Source organism: Lontra canadensis, unplaced genomic scaffold (genome assembly GCF_010015895.1).
Source record: "Lontra canadensis isolate GAN:19392208 unplaced genomic scaffold, GSC_riverotter_1.0 scaffold31, whole genome shotgun sequence".
Taxonomy (NCBI): Eukaryota; Metazoa; Chordata; class Mammalia; order Carnivora; family Mustelidae; genus Lontra; species Lontra canadensis.
This window is the reverse complement of record NW_022631025.1, coordinates 82783-102931: the sequence shown is the minus strand read 5'-3', so window position 1 is coordinate 102931 and position 20149 is coordinate 82783. Positions and strand designations below refer to the sequence as shown.

Genomic DNA, 20149 nt, shown 5'->3' with positions numbered 1-20149 from the left:
AAACGTAGCGACGCCTTCTGAGAACGTGAGACCTTAGTACATACACAATACCGAGAGACGGCCTTGTTCCACGCCCAGGCCAGGAGGACAGAAGCCCTGCCTGGCCACCACCATGTGGGAAGACGTCCTAAGAGGCTCGGTCCGTGGAGCCCGTGACTCTTGACCTCGGGGTCATGAGTTCAAGCCCCATGTTGGGTATAGAAATCATTTAAAAAATTAAACTGATTTTTTTTTTTTTTAAAGATCCTCCCGGGGCACCTGGGCAGCGTGGGAGCGTGGGGCACCTCGGTGAAGTGCCCGACGGTCGATCTCAGCTCAAGTCTGGATCTCACGGTCACGTGTTCAAGCCCCGCACTGGGCTCCACGCTGGCGTGGAACCTACTTAGAAAAATATAATGAATAAATAAATAAATAAGTATTAAAAAATAAAGACCTTTAACATGAACAGGATTCCCCAGCACCCAAGGTCTTTTCATCTATGGGTGGAAAGCATTCGGTGCCTCCAAGTCTATGGGACCAAAGGAAACCACAGGACACTGCACCTTCCATCATTCTTTAGCTCTCCCCTCTCCCGGTGGCTCCAAAATTAATTCCCGTTCGTTTAAGTTGGTTATCTGCCTCATCACCAGCCACCGGGAGACCGTCGTTCATCTCCTCCCGCTCCCCAGCCCGCTGAAGGGCCCCGTGTGTGCTCAGGGTTCCCAGGCTGGCTCGGGACTCGGGACTGGGGATTTGAACGCCCTCTTCTTGGAGTAGAATCCAGCGGCCGCCGCTCAGGCTGCCCTTCCCTGCCCCCCACACATACACGAGTCTCCAGGTTTCTCAGGCCTGAACTGTGGCCACTAGTATCTGAAAATCAAACCAGATTTTTGGAAAAGAATCTAAAACCCAGGAGGTAGGGGGAACAAGACATCTAGAGCGAAGCTGCCAGGAGAGAGGCTTCCTGGAGTTTACTCCAGGTTTACTGACGGCGGCAGAAAAAGGCATGGAGGCCGCCCCAGGTGAGACGATCGCGAGCCCTCACTGGCCACGGCGCCTGTGGTCGCCCTTCCTGCCCCTGCAGAGTGCTCTGCGCCAAGAGAAGGAGGACGGCCGAGCCAGAACACTGAGAAAGCCGCCCCGGATGGCTGGGCCACCGGCTTCCCAGGCCGGCACAGTGTCCGCTCACCGCTGCTTCTCAGCTCCAAGACAGACGACGTGGGGCCAGGGATTGAGAGCGCATGTGACACCCAGAAAATGCCTGGGGGGCACTTCAGAAGGTCAGTCCTAGGTGTCTTCAAAAGGAGAATCTGTTGAAAAGACAGGCAAGGAGCAAATGTGGGGGACGACGTGGACAGGGAAGGCTTCACCCACAGCTGTGGGTGTGTAAGATGGTGCAGACACCATGGAAAAGTCTGGAGGGTTCTCGAAATGCTGACCGTAGAATGACCAGAGGACCCCGCGGTTCCTAGGAAGGACCTGGGGTCTTCCACGAAAGCCACAACCACAGTGTAACCGTGAGAAAGTCCCAGATGAGCCCCGTGGGGCACATTCTACAAACCACCTGACCAGAAGCCTCACCAGCTCCAGCGCCACACGCCGCGTGTTGGACACTGTCCGAGCCGAGAGGGACCCCGAGAACGTGGCGCTGAATGAAAGAAGCCGGTCACAGGAAAGGCCACCTCATGCAGGATCCCATTTATAGGGAAGGCCTGGGACAGGTAAATCCACGGACAGTGAGCCGGGGCTGGTGGCCGGAGACAGAGAGACAGGCCTGCTTTTGGGGCAACGCAAATGTCCCAACACGGACTGTGGGGACTGTGCAGCTCCGTGAACGTGCCAGACACCAGCGACCTGTGCACTGTCAAACGGCGACTTCCCGGTACGTGAACCACGTCCAGCTGTTACTATCGGGACAAGAAGCACCCAACAGAGGCCGGGCTGTGCCGTCGGAGCTAGATGCTGTTTCAGAGCAGCTCGGGATAGAGAAACAGAGCCAGAAGCACACAGAGCTCCCAGGTGTGTGCCCCCAGGCGCCCCCCACCCCGCCCAGCACGGCCCCCGCCGGCTCCCGGTGTCACCGTCTTGCGCTCACGCGGTGGCTCTGTGACCGAGCCCCAGAGGGTTACTCGCTGAAGCTCAGGGCCCCCTCAGGGCTGGCTCCGGGTGTGAAGCCCTGGGGGTTTCAAGCAAAGCTCGCCCTGCACCTGCCGTTACGGCATCCTTACAGAAAGGGTTCTCCGCCCTCAGAACCCCGTGTCCCCCCATGCGTCCGTCTCCCCACCCCTGGCCCCGCGGATCTTCCGTCACCGTGGTTTTCAGACCGGCTCCTTTAACCCATTTAGTTCCATCACTTCTTACCTACAAAGGCAACAATGTCATCCATTCATTCGGCCTGACGGAATCCTCCGCCTTCCACAAAACACTGTCTGTGGCTGTGCACACGCACCTGCGCATGAGGTGGGTCCCACCGCGTCTCCCAGCACACACCCCAGGGGTCTGTGCCCGGCGGGCTGGGGGTGCAGCCGCGGGAGGGTGGCCGCAGTCCTGTCTTCGGGAAGCTTCCGCTGCAGCAGGGGAGCTGGGGCCCCTGGATGGCCTGGAGTCGCTCCACCCCGACCTCTGGGACCCCACGTGAAGGCAGACACACGTTTTGTGAGAACAGTGCTGGCCAGGGAAGCATGGGCTTCTCCGCACAGAGGGTCCCGCTGGGTAAGGGACAAAGGTCAGCATGAGGAGCCGAGCTGAGCCGGGCGAGAGCAGGTGCTCAGGAGAGGCCCCGCGCGGGTGAGCGGAAGCCAGGGAGGCCAGCAGGGGCCGCTCCTGCTGACACCCAGTGCGGGGACCCCGCCTCCGCCCCAGCTCGGTGATGACCGGGTCACTGGTTAGGCCACTTTGTACCTAGAAAGTTCCGGCTGCATCAACCCAAACCCTGTCCCGCTCAGCTTCACCATCCTGTCCTACTGTGGCCCCCAGACGCCACGCGGGGCCATAGGGCGAGCTCTCCCTAAGACTTCGAGGATCTGAGTATGGCCTACAAGTCCCCTTTAATTCTGTCCACACGGGCGGCTCCTGGCTTCGAACCCTTTCGGGATAGTTCACAGTAAGGTGGAGGGAAAAGCTCATGCCAGTCTTTTAGGGCAAATGTGTGGAAGTGGGACCCCATGGGAAGGCCCCTTTTGTAGGCTGAAAATGGCCAGGGGCCCGCAGTGTGCTCCGGCGGGCCCTCGTCTCTCATCTAAACAGGCCCTGGTGACGGTGCATCCCGCGCGACGCTGTGACGATCCTAAAAGCAGTGAGTTCTAGGGAGAGTTTTACGGTTTGCGTATTTCTAGTGGTAATTCTGGTGTTGAAATTAAAAGGGCAGGAAGCACATGCAAATGGCCTGGGCACACAGTCGCTGGTGGTCCCGAGCGCTTGCTTCTGTGTAGCAAACACAACCTCCATTCCAGATGACTGAAGTGAAAAAACAAACAAGAGGAATCAGCCCTCAGCCCCCCCGGCCCTGGTCAGGCCCGTGACCGAGACTGGCCGCCAGCCGCCGACCTCCCCGAGCCGCCGGCCCACCGCGATGTCTCTACAGCGTTGCTCGTCCCTGCTGACCTTACCCCCAGGCCGTTTCTCGGCACAAGCGCACGGCCCAAGCACGCACGCGTGTTTAAACAAACGGAGTCCAGCTTCCCGCGCGCCCTGGGGACGTCTGAGGACAGACGCATGTTGTACGGGAACTTCCTCCACGGGCTCCGGTGACGGCGCGCGGTCCCCGCCGACAACAACTGGGGTTTGACACGAGGTCTCCTGCTTCGTCGGCAGCTAACCCAGAACACCCCGGCCCGGCGTGTCACACAACGTGCTTTGGATTCCAACACGGGCCTACTTCTTTCTGACTCTGTTCTTTAAAGACCAAATTCGCGCAGTGTAAATCCACATTAAAGCTAAGACCGGCTCGTAGACGTGACGGAGCGACAGAACTCACAGCCGCCTCCCTGTCTCTGCGGCGGCCCTGCCGCCGCGCGTGACGTACGACCTTCCAAACGTTCCGCCTCCGGCTCGCTTCCAGGACTCACGTTTTCAAAAAATCTCAGAGGATCACTTCATGTGTTTACGGCCTTGACTCATTTTTTTCCTTCTTACCAAACGTGTCCCTGGGTTCCTACCAGACCAAGGGAGCCCAGCCTCCGGGACGACGCGTTCTTCCGGGCTGCCCGCAGTCTCCGTTCTCCCCCGGGGGCTCCCACCAGCGCACTGAGCTCTTCAAGCCTGCCGGGGGCTGCGGGCCGCGGTGGGAGGGCTGGGCCCAGGCCGGCGCTCCCGGATGCCGCTTGCTGGGACCTTACTGGGAAGGTTCCTCTGCGCCCTCAGAGCAGGTGTCCACCGTGCACCAACGGGCGAAAGTCAGGGGAGCTGGGAACCGACAGCACCAGCACTTACCGAGCCTGCGTTTTCTGGAATATTTCTGCACAGGCTGGACGGGGCCGCTCCGAGCAGCCCTGTCCCCAACCCCACACCCACACCTCTGAGGCCACCTGACCCCTGAGGGTCTGCACGTAACGGAAGGACTCCAGGCCCCAGACACCCACACCGGCCCCCGAGAGCAGGAGGCCAGCGTGTGAGATGGACGTCTGGAGAGCTGCTTCCCCTCCTGAGCGGCTGGTAAGAATCTGGAGAAGAACCTAGCGGACCCTCAGGGGGCTCCCCAGGACGCCCGAGAGTATTAGCGTGCACACCGCTGACTGGAAAACCCCACAACTGGGACGCCAGGGTCTCCTTTAAGTGCAGACCCTTCTTCTGTTGAAGAATAAGCACCGTGTGGCTCCCGCACAAGAGGGGGAGAGGACGGGGGGCAGCGGGACAAGGCCGGCCTCTCCGTCCTCCCGTGTGCCCTTCCTGAGCACGTCCTCAGCCACGGGCCCCCCCTGCTGCTGGGAGAGGGACCAATGCGGGGAGGGAGGATCTCGGCCCTGCGCCGGGAAGAGGACAAAACGAAAGCACGTGAACAGCTCAGGGAGAGGGTCGGCACACGCAAAGGGCCAGAACGTGCGCAAGACGGAGAGTGGGACCCAGTGAGGGCGACGGGCTGCGAGCGTCCGGCCTGGGCTGGGGGCCGCACCGGCCTGCATCAGACTGGACGCTGCACGTCCCCGCGCCGGCACTCGGTCAGCGGCCGACGCGCAGAAGCGGCTCGCGGGCCGGACAGCGCGGACATCAGCCGGCATCGGAGACTGCTGCGCCCGCCCCGGCCGTGGACACGAGGCTCCCGCCCCGGCCGGCGGCTGGATGACACGTGGCCGGAAGGGAGGGGCCCTGTCCCCTTCCCGCAGAGGGTCCCGCAGGCTGGTAAGCGCAGTCAGGAAGTCAGCCCCAACACAAAACAGAACGTCTCGTCTTAACACGGGGGACGCCGACGCGCACGTCCAGTGAGCCAATCGCATGTGGCGAATGTCTTACGTGGGTGGAGGGACTCCTTCACGGTTTCCCTAACAGGCATTTGCAGCAACAAATTTCCAGCACCCGCCCATCTCCCAGACGTTAACTCCCGGCTCTCGCGGAGGCGTTTCCTCAACAGACAGTCCTCGCCGCCCAGGGAGCTCTGCCTTCACCTCTGCCTTCCCCCGCCGCAGGGCTCACCCAGCCGGGCCCCCAGCGATGCTCTTGTGTATATTCTCCTGCGTGTCTGTGTGCGTGTCTGTGTGCGCGCACATGTATGCACACCCCGTGTGTGTGCGCAGCTGTGCAGACACTCCGCACGTGTGTGCGCACGCGCACATCTATACGCACATTCCGGCGCGTGTGTGCGCTTGCACACCTGTAGGCACACTCCCGGGGCCTGGCGTGAACACTGGCTTTACCCAAACTTACGACTTCTCCCTGCACGAGCCCCAATTCTCGATCCCGTCTCGGAATTATTCCGACTCAAACCGCACACCATCTGCAGGCGGCAAACCTACAGACAGGGCGTCCCACGGGAGCTCAGACTCGCGAGAGCTGCTCAGAGCAGGAGGCTGGCCCGCCGTACCATCCCTCCCACACAACCCGCGGGCGGGATCCGGAGTGCGACACCATTCTGGTCCCACGGTGACCTACGCCTGCGCAGAGCGGCCAGCCGCACACGCCCTTCCCTGCGGGAACAAGTCACCAGCGTCCCGTGGCCATCATGGCCCCCGCGTCTCTGCTCCTGTGTCTGACGTGCAGGTGCAGGGGACCAGAGCGGCACGGCCCGAACAGAGCAGAGCCGTGCACTCGGACGGAAACTGTGTTCATGAATACGTTATGGTGCCGTGAACATAATTCTCTTCCTTACGATTCTCTTAACCATGTTTCTCTTCTCCGGCTCGCTCTCCGTAAGGACCCAGCATGTGGCACACACAACGCACACACTGTGGTAATCCGCAGCCGACGCGATGGCTGGGGCTTCGGGTCAACAGCAGAGTAGCTGGAGCTCAGTTCTGGGGGAGTCGGGAGTTATACGGGGATTTTCATGGGGCCCCACCTTGTCCAAGAGTCCACCGCAGGCCTGAGAAGACCTGCTCGTATCTTCCCTTCCAGCAGATTTAGAACAGGTCGATATGGGGCGAATTTTCAAACTTCACGCCGTCATCACGGCCACAAGCGGCAGGACTCCATCTCCCTTTACAAAAGATCAAGTATGTCCGCACGCACCTCAAACACGCCAGCCACAAAAAGACCCACGGACAGGAGGTCCCTCGCGTGTCAGATTCACAGAGACGGAGGAGGGTGGCGGCCGCGGGGTGGTGAGGGAACGGGCGGCGCGGGATTCAGTGCTTCCCAGTGGAGTGTCCTTGCAGTGGTGGGATGGTTCTCTGTAGCAGACACAGCCCGACAGAGCGGAGCAATCTTTTTCAGACCGTAACTCTTTCAGCAGCACTAGACTGTGGCCCGGACGGGACCGTCCTCCCAGAGCAAGTCAGAGGTCCAGCCCCCCCCAGAGTAGCCTCCTGGAACCCCGCGTGGAAGGAAGAGGGCGCCCCGAGACGCTAGGATCTTAAAGCCACTTGGTGTCCTCCGCCCTCCACCGCATTTCGACGCTCGCCCACACCGCGCACGGCCCACAGAGAAGTGCGACTGGCCGGCTGCCCACGGAAGAATCCTCACCCGGCCACAGGCAGGACCGCTGCTGGAGCCACGCGCCCCTCTGCCCGCCCCACCCCCGCCCCCTGCCCCCCACACCCGCCGCCTGCCAGTCGTAGCTGTGCTGTCTGAGCTTCCGTCTGGCAGCCAGTCATCACTGCGCCAACTGTACTAACTAGATTCCCTTCTTCTCCGGCATCCTCGAAGCTCCGGCATCTATGACCTCGGCCTCGCACACCAGGGAGAGGAAGGCCCTCGCGGGGCCAGTCAGCTCTCAGAGACTGGCAGAGGGCTCCCGGGCAGGCCTTTCTCGTGCGCAGCCCACACCCAGACACCGCCCTACCTGAGCCCCACGCAGCAAGCCAGTATCCCCCTGTCCCAGATCACCCCAGGGCCAGGAACCAGACAAGGGAGAGCCTCCACCCCAGAGCTGGCCAGAGCTATCCCCGCTGGCCAGCTCTCAGCTGTTGACTGTGCATGGTCTCCCCTTTCCAGCGAAACCCCAGTAACGGCTCTGGCCTCACTCCCCCTCACTCCCACTTCTACCTCCTAACCTGAGGCTTCCCTCTGGGGCCCTGCAGGCCCTGGCGTGTCCCGTGTGGGACACGTAATAGATCCTTCTCTCGATGTCAGCTCTCGGGAGCACCACCCGTGACACACCCACAGCCCAGCCCAGTGTGGGGCAGAAGGAAGGGAGGCGGCCCCACTCCAGCGCCCGCTCGCCTGCGGGGAGAGGTCGGCGGGCTCTGAGCCCTCCCTGCCTGAGCTCCGCCTCGAGCACCGGTGGGCCGGGTCTCCTTCTTCCAAAACTGAAAGGGCAGCGACGCGCTGAGTTTGGCGAACAGTGAGGGAAAACCAGTACGGGTCAAAAAAGGCCACCAGAGCCTCAGCAAAGCACCACCCTGTGCCAGACCATTCCTGACGCGGCCAGGCCGTACGCGGGTCCCACTTCTCACGTGGCCTCCGCTCCCTCCCGCGCCCCTGCAGTCCGGCGGGAAGCCCAGCAGCGGAGAGGTGCGCCTCAACACCCCTGCAGGGAACTCTTCTTCCGTGTGGCCCTGGGCCTTCCCCCTCCAGCGCCCCATGGAGCAGACACCAGGTGCCACCTGGTGAGCTGCCGGCCGTGTGTCCCTGCGCCCTGCCTGGGGTCCCCACAGGAGCTGGAGAGGGGCCGCCAGGGGCCCCCCGGAAGGCAAACCGCGAGGCAGCTCACAGCCTCTTCCCGTCCACCGGGAACGCACTGCAGCCCCAGAGCCAGCCCTGCACTTTGGAACAGGACGAAAGGGAAGAAGGGAGACCTGTCCCTCTGAGAGCTCCTTCCCTCACCTGCCCTCCCAGGAGCCCGCGAGCCCAGGGACCCCACAAGCCACCCGGGGCCACCTGCCCCTTCCTCTCCATTTGGCGCTGGCCTCACCTCCCCACGGTGGCCAGACTTCAAGGAGTCCAAGCCTCCTGCTTCAAAGGCTCCCGGCGGATAAATCACACGTCTGACCGCGGGGCAGCCCCAGCGCGCGGGGTGTTTGCTCTCAGCGTCCTGTTGTCGCTGTTCCCGTGGTTTCCCTGAGGGAAACAGGATGGACGCCGGGCACCTCGAGGCCTCGACCCAGAGGGAGCATGGGCAGACCCCTCCTCCTGCTCTGACCCCCGGGAGCCAGGCAAGCTGCAGGAGGAAGGGGGGACAGATGGACGGGGGCCCACAGCCCCCCGACAGCCGCCTGGCCGCTGTGATGTCTAGGGGAGCAGCAGGGGACAGCAAGTGCCCCGGGAGGATGCAGTTGCCCTCTGTGCCAAGCCACTCAACCCCACTGGGCCATGATGGTCCCTCCGTGGCTGTGACCCAACCCCTGACCCTGACACTGACCAGTCGTGGGGCTCCGGGGCTCCCGGGCTCCCGGGTAGACGGGGCGTCCGTGAGCAGCGTAGGGGTCCGCACGGGCCGTGGTAACGAGCAGGAGCGGCGGGACAGCTGGAGCGAGGGATGCCCGTCATCTCAGGGACTCAGCAGTGGGCGTGCGCTCGGCCGGCTGCGGCGTCTTCCCCCCGCGGCTCCGCGTGCCCTTCATGCGGCTGTGCGTCCGTCTCTGGGCCCAAGTTTCCCCCTTCTATAAGGACCCCGGTCGCAGGGCGTCACGACCTTTGTCACTTGATCACATCTGTATACCTCCTCCCTCCAAGCCACACCACATCCTGAGGTCTGGTCCTCCCATGGACCGCGCTGTGGGGAGACGTAGCTCCCCCCGGAACCGCATGGCCTTCTCCTTATGAAACGCCATCCGGTGACCGCAGCGGCCCTGCAGCCAAATAGCCAGAAACACCGAAAACGGGTCATCCTGGAAGACAGCTCCGGTTCTATTTCCATCCTAACCTGCTTTCAGACTCCCCTGGTTTTCGCTTTAGCTTCAAAAGATCCAGAAAACCCTGGTTCTTGTGGCCATTTACACAAGGTCTACATACAGCCACGGCCCGGGAGGTCCAAGGAGTAACGGGGCCGGCTGCCCCTGCCCAGAACCGGCAAGCCCACATGGAGGCTTTGGGGACAGCTTCACAAAGGATGAGGCCGTTAAGAACAGGGTGTGGATCGAGCACCAAGGGGGCCACCAAGAGACGCCCCCACTCCACGGCGAGCGTGAAGACCCAGGGGACTAGCAGGCCTGGGGTGCGGGCACCTCAGCCTTCCGGGTCTTTACCTGTCCGTGAGCACCCCCCAGGTCAAGACGCACCCCGACAGGTTGGGAACTTCCAGGGTCTCCTCTGCCCCCCTCCAGCCAGAGCAGGACAGAGCAGGGAGGAAGAGGACGGTACCCTTGTCTAAATGCCGGACACGGCACCTTCCCTGGGGGCTTAATGAAAGGACCCAGTGAGCTGTCCCTGGTGGGGGAGATGCAGTGGCCACAGAGACCCCGAGACTCCTCTGTCCTCCTTCCCCGGGGGCGCTGCTGCTGTCAGTCTGGGCCCCTGATCCCCAAGGCCTGCGTCTCCACATACCTGGGGACGGAGGTGGGATTGTGTAGACCAGCCCCACGTGACGCGAATCCTTCTGCAGCCTGACACTCGCCCCAGCCAGAATCGCGTGCGGAATCACCCCTCTGCCGCACCCACGGGTCCCTGTTTCCATTTCGGCCGCTATGGGGACGCAGTGCTGGCAACCTAGGTCCCGTTAAAAGACACGTCACTATTGCTGACATGTTTCTGTTAGAAATGGGGCAGCAGGGACCAGCATGCCTCCCAGCACGCGTACTTCCTGCAGCAAGCCACAGAACGTGTGCATTTGGAATGTTGACAGTCGACGCGACCCGCCCTCCAAGTGGCCACGGACACCCCAGTCCCCGTGCCGGGCCCCCCACATCACCCCCGCACAGCCCTCCTGGCCTGCTCCGACCCAGCCAAATGCTGGAGCAGGCCGAGGGGCCCCGGGGCCATCGTCTCATCGCCTGCACTGTGCTCAGGCCAAGCAGGACCAAACGCGCTCCCTGAGGTTCGGCCTTCTGCAAACTGCCTGCTGTATACGCTGTGGGATGCTCCTCCTCTCATCCACCTTGCGAGTCACGTACTCCGGATACAAACCTCCTCCTCTGCCCTACAGGGTGTGAACAGGTTCCCTCCACCCACGGGCTGGATTTTAGGGTGGTCGTCAGACCCTCGGCACCAGGACGCAGGAAACACAGTGTCCGGAAGAGCAGCTGCTGGGAAAACGGGAGGGGCCGTTGGGACCCAAAGGCCCCAGGGCCCACCTCCATCCGCCTTGGCTTCCCAACCTTAGCAGCCTCGGGCTAATGAGGCCGGGCCCCTGAGGACAGCGAGGGGAGGTCTGCTCCAGGCAGGGCTCCATGAGGCACCTCTCCTGGAGGGGCCGAGGGGCACCCCGCCAACACGGGCCACGAATGAAGGACCAGCCCCATCGATGGGGTCTTCCCGGGGTCCCCACACACCTCTGCACCAGGACGCGCTGGGGTCCTTCCCCACAGGATGCCCACGGCCCCTGCACCTGCCGGAACGCAGTGGCCCAGCCCCAGCGGGACCCCCAGGTCTGATGGTGAAGCAAAGTGAGCAGACACACCTCGCCCACAGAGCCAAGGGTCCAAGGCCCGTCTGCGCCGAGCCGGAAAACAGGGCAGGGCCTGGGAAATGAAACCACTTTAACAGAACGTGTCGCCTTGGAGGCTGCAGGGAAAGCATAGCGGGGGGCACCGTGCCGGTCTCGCTGTGTGTACATCTGAAGTTCTCTATAATTAAAAAGCTAAGGAGAAACACGTTAGAAGTCCTGGCGGTCCCGAAACGGACGACGACTGGGCCATTTTCAGTCTCGTCGAAGAACTGGTGTCAAACCCACGGGAGTCCCGCCCCTCCCCCGTCCTGTGTGAGGTCTGACACCAGTTCCGATAAAGACGACCGTCTGTGTCTTTCTTCTCGGAGACACTGGCCCCGGCCGCCTGAGCGTATCCCCGTCCCGTCCTCTACTTGTAAATCCTTTCAAATTTACAGGAAAGTTGCAGGATTGTTGCGGGACCACCCCTAGGCCAGACCACTATATCACTCACGTTCCGCCCATGTGTCCGTCCTTCCACCTCCACACTCACACAGCGCTCTCGCTCCGAAGCCGCGGGGGCAGACAGTGGACACTGCGCCCCTGAGCCCTGAACACACAGCATGACCTTCCCCAGAGTCGGACGTGCTCCTCCATGACCTCTCCACAACTCTCACTCTCGGGAACCTTAGCCCTGACCACACCTCTGAAGAACTTACCCCCACGTTCCCGTTTCATAACCATTCCACTGACGCCCACGTCGGCGCATTTCCGCGTAGCCCAGACCGTGTGAGCTCACCCTCTGCGTGGGGCCCCCCTCCTGCAGCCTCCTTCAGGCTGGACCCGTTCCCTGGCCGATTCTGTCCTTCGCGACCTTGACGTTTTCTACTGAAAGCCAACAGTTTCATCAAGGGCCCCTCCCCGCGCTGGGCTTGCTGGCTCGAGTCCAGTTTTGTGTTCCCAGTTGGAACCAAGGGACACACACCTTCTCAGGAGAACGACGTCCACCTGCTCACCAGGCGGCGTGAGCCCCGATCAGCCCGTTAGCGTGATGTCCTATGCCTGTAGTCTTGTCCCTAACTGTCCCCTTGCGCAGGAGGGCTCTACGGGGAGACACCCCCCGTGCGTGGCCCCTCCCGTTAGACCGCGCATTCGCTGACGGCACGTGCCCAGGTCAGTTTCCACGATCACCGCCCCTGCGATCTCTCCCACTGGCTGCTCATTTACTGGCTGGCGTTTCACTGCAGGGAGGCGGCCTCCCCCCCACTTCTATTCGTTTGTGGAACGTAGTGGGTTAAACGGCGTCTCCCAAATTCAAATCCACCTACAACTTCAAACGTGTCCTCACGCAGAAGCAGTCTTTGCAGACGTGACAGGGCAAGGACCCCGGGATGAAATCGTCCCAGATTTAGAGTGGGCCTAAGCCCCGTGACGGGTGTCCTGACACGAAGAGGGAGAGACCCACCCAGGCACAGGGGAGAGGCGGCCACGTGAAGTGCACGAGACAGCAAGCTGATGCCGCACGGCACAGGACACCAGGAGCCGGAAGACACAGAGGCTTCTCTGGAGACGCCCGGCGGGGTACGGACTGCCGACACCCCGAGTTTCCACGCAGCTCCTGTACGTTCTGTGCTTTAAGTCACTGGGTCTGTGGGGCTCTGGCTGGCAGCCCGGGGAGACGAACAAGGGCATCTCGTTCCTCGCGGGCTCGTGACTGGTGTGAGTCGTGGCCTCTCCGGTGCTCCACGCAGAACCCTGGGCCGCCCTTGGTTGGGTGCTGTACGCGCCCCTGATCGGACCCCCGGGCCTCCAGCAAGTTGGTGACCTGCGTATGTGCTAAGTTCCCGCTACTCCGCATCACTTCCCTTCTGGCCCGAGAAGACGCCCTGGGCTCATCTAGGACTCCTCCACGCGCCGTCCCCACGGTCAGTCCTTCCTCCAGAGTCCTCCCAGCCCTGAGTGCGCCCAGGACCCCGCAACCAAGATCTGGGCAGTGAGAGTGCTCACGGCTAGCGAGGGGCCAGGACATACCCGTTACCGATAGGAAAACAGGTATTTTACAAGTTATGACGTCAAAATCTGAACATTCGTGTGCGTGTGCACGTGTGGTGTCTGCGAATACAGGAATCGTGAGTTATACCAACGTCTCCAACTCCACCCCAAGCCCTGCTTCCTTGCATCCCAGATTTGTGTCTCCGACCTCCCGCTGCAGGAACCCTGCCTACAACAGCAGCCACGCACTGCGCCCTCGCCCGACCCCACCCACACCGCACACCAGACGCCTCGTCACAACCAAAAACAAACCTAGGAATGCAAGATTTGTTTTCACGTTTTGTCTTCTTTTTTTTTTTAATTTAATTACCCATGAGACAGAGAGATCACGCCCCCCCCACCCGCCGCCGCCCCACCAAGAGTGCCAGGGGCAGAGGGAGCAGGACAGAGTCCAAACAGACGTCATGCTGAGCGGGGAGCCTGCCGCGGAGCTAGATCTCACCACCAGGAGATCAGGACCCAGGCCAAAACCGAGAGTCGGACACTCCACAGACCGAGCCACCCAGGGGCCCCAGGTTTTGTCTTTTTTTAGAAGATAGCTCAGGTCATGGTCCTGGGAGGGAGCCCCACAGTGGGCTCCCTGCTCAGCGGGAAATCTGCTTCTCCCTCTGCCCTTCCCGCCTGCTTGTGCGCTCTCTTTCTCTGTCAAATAAACAAAACTTTTAAAATAATAAATAAAATAAAAATAAAATAAATAAAATATCTGAGATAATCCACGTTACTTTTTGATTTCTCCTTTCCTTGTTTGTCCCTTAAGCAGAAGGGACTCCTGGGTGGCTCAGTCCATTAAGTGGGTTTCCCCAGGGACCCTGCTTCTGCACCCCCAGGGACTAACAAGTCAGCGGGAAGGTGTCCTGGCCCTTGCCCTCCTCACACACGTGCTGCGCGCCCCGGGGGCAGGGCCCTCTGGTTCTCCAGCTTGGTTAGCGTCCATCCAACTGGGTTCTGCCTTCCCAAGGCCCACAAGCAACAAAGGAAGCTCTAGCCAAAGCAGGTAGAGCCCCTCCTCGCAGGGACGCAGGGACGGAGGGACGGAGGGGAGGAAGAGCATCTGGGGGGTGGGGGTGGCAGAGAGCTCCCTGCAGCGATGGGAATGTCCTCTGTGTGCTGGGACCCGAGAAAGGCCAGGGCAAAAGGAAGTGAATCTTGCATTTGAGTTTGATTAATTTTGACCGGAAGAGCTACACGTGCTGGAGGCCACTGTCCTTCAGGGCTCAGGTCTGCAAAGATTTCTTCACTTCGGTGCACGCTGGGTTAACTAGCAGCCCCCCGGGGCAGGGGGCACCGGGCTGGGGAAATCCCGGGGCTGGGAGCGTGGGGGATGGGGCGAACCCTCCCCCACTCACAGAGGACCTGAAGAAGCAGCCACATTCTCCCAGATAACATCTTCCAAGTGACAGCCTCCTGGAGCTCCTTCCAGCGACAGTTAAAGACACACACACACCACTTCTGCCGGAGCACGAGACTTTCTAGAGGGCAAGCCACTTAGTCTAATTAGCTACATTTTTCTGTAATTACTTCCTTCCCTTGGGCTTTTGATTTTTTTTGGGGGGGGTTCTTTCTGAGACAGAACTTTAAAAACAACAACAACAACAAACAAAAAGAAAACACAGCAGAAACCCCCCCAAATGGTGCAAACCACACGAACGCAATCCCTCATTTCTGAAAAGCTTTCAGAAAACCGCAGGCACTGTCCGGCCATTCCTTGGCCACTCTGTTAGCACGAGTTCAACCAGATCACACACCCCAGACCTGTTCTCAGGCGACGGCACATGCGAGCTGAGCTGTCCTGTCCTTCCTTCCAACTCGGCCAGCTCCTCGACCACAGCACAGGAGGAGCTACGGGAGAGAGGCGGGTACCGAGCCCTGCCGGCTGCCGGCGTAGTTTTGGGCCGGAGCTCCTCTTGTGGCTTCACAACTCAGGAAGCGTCACTACTTGCTGGACCCCGACACCTCTGCTCTGCTGCCGCACTGTTCTTTTAACCCCGCCTGTCCTCCACGAAGCCGCTGTGGCCACGCCAGCCCCAGCCCTCGCCCCAAGGCTTCCTCTGCTCTGAAAGCGTTCCTGCACGGCGTTCCTGGAGGTCACCTGGCAGTCACCTCAGGGTCCCCAAAGAAGATTCTCTGCGACAACCTTCTCTAGCAGGATGGGGTCAGAGCCCTTCAGGAGCCCCCCTTGCCCCCCACCGTGGGGCCCAGCAGGGCAACCTCAGTGCTTCCCCACCCTGCCCTGCTCTACTTGGTGACCCCAGGATGCTGCAGCTGGGGAGGCAGACGGGTCAGTCCACAGGGAATGGACAAACAAACACCAAAAGGCCTGTGGTATCAACGAACATTTGAGAAGAGGGTCATAAACCTTGGGTGGGGATAACACTAAGCAGCCACTGTCTCTCCCTTGACTGCAACTTGGAATTACATAATCAGAGCTCTCCAGGGAATGGCCTCAGAGCACACAAACTCCCTGCGCTTCACTAGGCTGGCCAGGGTTTGGCAGACCCGCGGCGAGGCCAAACCCTTCACACCCAGGCCGCATTGCAATGGTAATAAGTTTCCACATCCTGGCCTCCAATGCATTGTAAAGGAGAGCCCCTTCTGGGCGGAAACCTGCCTTCAGAAATCCCCCTTTGAAGGAGTCCTCCTCCCTCTCTGTCAGATGAGCTGCGGCCCCAGGACATCTCCAGCCCATTGATCTGGGGGAAAGATTCCAGAGGAAAGAGCCGTGTTAAACCCGGGCTTTGCCAGGCTTAAATGTCTCAGAGGTTAAACCAAGGCTGACTGACTATTCATGGCAAACAAATACTTCACGGCAAAGAGGGATACAGAAACACCAAACGAGGCCGTACTTGGTCCCAACAATAGGAAACAGGTTTCACAATAAAAAACAGAAACGTCGTTCCCATTGCCTCGCGTCCATCCACAGATCCTGCCCCCAAAACGACCCCAGGAAGCGTGTTCTGAAACTCATGTTGATTTTTGGCACACGAACCATTACGCAAAATTCTGGTCGTATTTCCGACTGTGACTTGCTTGGGTAAGTCACAGTTTGGCCTCACTGCCTAGAGCCCCGTGAGCACCCATGCGGCTTTTGCGGACACTCACTGCGGGTGTCCACGGGGGCAGCCGTGTCTGGGTCTCGGGATGGCCTTTACCACTGAGCACACGCCACAGTGCTCTCGCTGTTAAACACTAAAACATTTCCAACGTGTGCTGCTCCGCTCCGCACACAGCTGTAATAAAAATATGCTGCCTTACTATATACAGGAAAACTTGTCTCCTTCCAAAGTCTTCTTACTCAAGATGTTTTCGTTTGCTCTCTTCCAAATGGCCCGCGAGCATTATTTAATACGACCGTCAGTCCAAGGATCTGGGCCAGAAGTCAAGGCTGCAGCACGGTCAAATGGGGAAAGGGAGAACCCCAAAAGCACCAGTCCCAGCCTGTCCCACGTATGCGAGGCACACAGCCCGTCAGGAATCTGTCTCCTTAGGGAAGAGCCATCTATTAAAGTGTAGAATAAGGACTTACAAATCCTTCTACAAGCACCTTTCCGAGTTTTTACATAGTAACATTTTTCGGGTCTAAAATACGCTCAGGTTACAAGGATTTCTCATCCCAGCACAAAAGATGACAAGTACCCAAATCTCCTGTCCTCGTAAAATTGTACTGTATTTTGAATATGAACACATGTGAACTCTCAGCTAACCCAGCATTCCAGAACGAAGAGGCGGGTGAACACGCTTCCCACTCCCTCCCCTGTCAGACGTGGGTGTTTTACTGGGAAAACAGTTACCTCCGCTCGGGACTCAGGAGTGACCCAGGCTTGCTTTGTCCCTGAGAGATTTCTGAAATTCGACTGGAAAAGGCGGCAATGTGCGAACTACCGCGCCCGACCCGAGGGTAACCTTCCCGTGCTTGCGCCAACCCAGATCTGAGCAAGAGGGGGGTCGCCTCTGTCGCAGCGATCCCCCCCAGCCCTGCGGGCCGCGCAGCTCCCACCCTGCGTGCGCGCCACGGAAAGCGCCGCAGCCGCAGGCCCGCCGGGCGCAGGGGCGCAGGACCACCCAGCCCCGCGCGGCCACATCCCGGCGCCGACCTGAGCCCCTGCCGCCCCCTCCCGCAGTGAACAGATCCCCCCCCACAAAGGGGAGAAGGATTCCGGCGGGGAGGGGGTGCAGAGCCCCGCAGGGATGCGGCGAGACTCCCCAGGCTGACTTCCGATAGGCTAGCTGGCACCGCACCGAGGACCCCGGGCGCTTTATGCTTTCAGGCCAGCGACACTGGCGCGCCCCCTTCCCAAATCAAGTAGCCCGCACCGTCTGACGTAATCGGCATCTGCTTAAACCCAGACGACGCCCCAGAAGGGCAGCCCAGCATTCCTGACTGTGTAGACGGGTCCCGGGAGCGCGCTGCCGGCAGCCAGACGCGGGAAGAGTGAGCCCCTCCCTCGACGGCCCCCGACCCTCACCTGCCTGCAGGGGGACGGGGGGCGGCACGATGCGGGAGGCGGGCGACCCTGAATCCCCCGTAAGTGTCACATTCCTGGCCCTGGAGACCAGCCCCCTCAGCCTCCCCGCGCCCGGCCCGCAGGCAGCGCCGCCCCCCCAGCCCGGCAGGGTGCCCGGAATGCGGCCCCGCGCGCGGCCGGAGGTGCTGGGGGGGTGGGGTCCGGACGGCGTGGGCGCGCCGCCTCCTCCGGCTCCCCAGGCGGATCCCCCCGGCTCCCTCCGCACCGCGCGGCGGTTCCCGCAAGCCCCGCGCCCACGCAGTCAAGCCCGCACGCGGCCCCCGGGGGCGACGTGTGCCGCTCCAGGAAATGCCACCAGGAACGCGGGCCCGACCCTCCGGCGGCCTGCCTCGTCCCGGGTCCCGGGGGGCCGCCCCAGCCGCCAAAAGGCCGCCCCGCGACCCTCCGACCCCAGGCAGGAAACGCCACTCGACCACCTCCCGGGAGTGGAGGAGGGGGTGGACGGGCCAACAAAAGGGAAGCCAAAGTCCCTTTCGATCCGGCGGGGCGGGGGGGGGGGACGTCCCCGGGCCCCGCCCGACTGCGGCGCCGCGCGCCCTGGGTGGGGGGCTCCGGCTCGGAGCGGGGCGCGGGGGCCGTGGGCCCTGCGGGAACCGGGGAGGGCAAGGACCCACTCGGGGTCCCGAGAACTAAAGTCACATCGGCGGGCCGGGGCCGCCTCCACACGCACGACCCTCGCCGACCCCCGGCCGGGGCTTCCCCGGCGCCGCCCGCGCGGCCTCTGGAAACGCTGAGCCGACCCCAGAGCGCGCCTCAGTGGAAGCGGCGCGGGGCGGCGGGCGCGGGATCGCGGCGGCCCGATGGGGAGGGGCCCTGCGCGACGCCCCCAGATCCGGAGAGCGGCCGGGGGCGCAGCCGCGGGGGCAAAGACCGAGCGCGCGAGTCCCCGCCCCCGCCCCGAGGCGACGGGTCCTACCTGAGGTCCGGGGCGCGCAGAGCAGGAGCGCGGCGGCCACCCAGACGGCCGGGGCGCACAGCGGCGGCAGCGCCGAGCCCGGGGCCATACCGCGGGCCGTGGGGGCCGGGGCGCGGGGGCCGGCGGGGCGCGGGGGGCCGGGCGCCAGCACCGCTGTGGGCCGCGCGCGCTGCCCTTCCTCCCGGGCTCCGCGCGAGTGGGCGCCTCTTGGAGAACCGCTGGTCTTCGTCCGGTCCCGGCCCGGGGGCGGCGCGCGCTGCTGCGAGGATCCGGGGCGCGGGCTGCGCGTCCCGCCGGCCGCCGGGAGGAGCGCGGGGGGCGGACCGCGGGCGCGCAGGAGGCAGGGTCCGGGGCCCGCCCGCCCCGCGGGCACAGCAAGGCCGGCGCCGGCGCCCCCTGCCGGACACACGCGCCTGCGGCGGGCGGGGCGCGCGGGAAGCCGGGCGCTGGGACCTGGGGCCGCCGCTGCGCCCCGGGACGGGCCTCGCGCGCGCGCCCTCCGGACGCCTGGACGCCTCGGGGCGCCTCGGGGCGGGGCAGGGGGGCGTCCGGCCGGACCTCGCCGGGGCTGCCCGCGCCGCAGGGGCGCCCGGGGCAGTGGGCATCCAGTTGGGGCGGGGGCGGCCCGGGGGCCTGGTCACAGGTCGGTAACTGGGACCCACCGCGCCCCGTCCGACGCTGCTCCGTCCCGGAACCCGGCGGCGCGGGAGGAAGGGAAACGAGGGCGGGCAGGAGCGAGACCATCCAGGCGTCGGCCAGGCCGCGTCCCCGCCGGCGCCCTCCCGGGCCCACCTCGCCACGCTGCGCGGTGGGGACGCCCACGTCCCTCCGAAATGCCCAGAAACCGCCGGCGCTAGGGCTGCGTGGAGGGAGCGCGATGCTATCTGAAGCCACCGTGGCTTTTGGTTTACTGTTAAAAGCAAATTGTGTAATTTTACCCATTAAAGGCAGAACACTATTTGTTCTCTGCAGAGCCCCAGAACATGCAGAAGTAATTTGCTTCACTTGTAAAAGACGTTTTGAATGCAATTCAAATAGCATATTTTCTTGCTTATTCTTGGTTTTGCTTAACACATGCCAAGGTCTGGAATTGGAAAGCCTGACCCTCCTGTTTGTAACGTAGGAATTTTCTTTGTTTTTGCTCGTGGAGAAAGGATCTGGAACCATCAGCGTCTCCGCTGTTTGGTGAGATTTATCTTTTAACTGATTATCAAGCACTTTGTTTGGCATTTTCTGCTCAAGCCCCATTTCCTGCTAGTTGGGGTGAATTAGGGAGAGCCCTGGCCTTGGGTGCCAGACCCGGAGGCGGCTGGGCCGGCCCCCCTCCGCCAGCCCACCCCCGGATTGCCCGGCCACTGCCGCACACATGGCAGGAAATAAAAGTTCTCTAGCTGTGGTCTGCTGACAACATGGCTGAGCCAGCCCCGGCGCATTACCCTGTTAAAATGATTCAGGCTCCCTGTCTCTGCGAGTCTGTTCGCAGCAGCATCCCACACACTTCTCTTTCCTAACACGCACTGCAAGGGCCGTGCCAGTGACTGGCCAAGGGGCCCCCGGAAATCCAGG

The 20149-nt window shown here is 62.1% G+C and overlaps 1 protein-coding gene across 1 annotated transcript in view; it reads right to left on the bottom strand.

Annotated features, from left to right (window-relative positions):
- Positions 1–18711, bottom strand: part of ROR2 (receptor tyrosine kinase like orphan receptor 2) — a 160962-nt gene extending 142251 nt beyond the window's left edge. The window contains exon 1 of the mRNA XM_032866404.1: positions 18584–18711. Within this exon, the coding sequence (XP_032722295.1) occupies positions 18584–18671 (88 nt within the window). The 5' untranslated portion in view covers positions 18672–18711. The remainder of the gene's footprint in view (positions 1–18583) is intronic.
- Positions 18712–20149: the final 1438 nt, after the last annotated feature.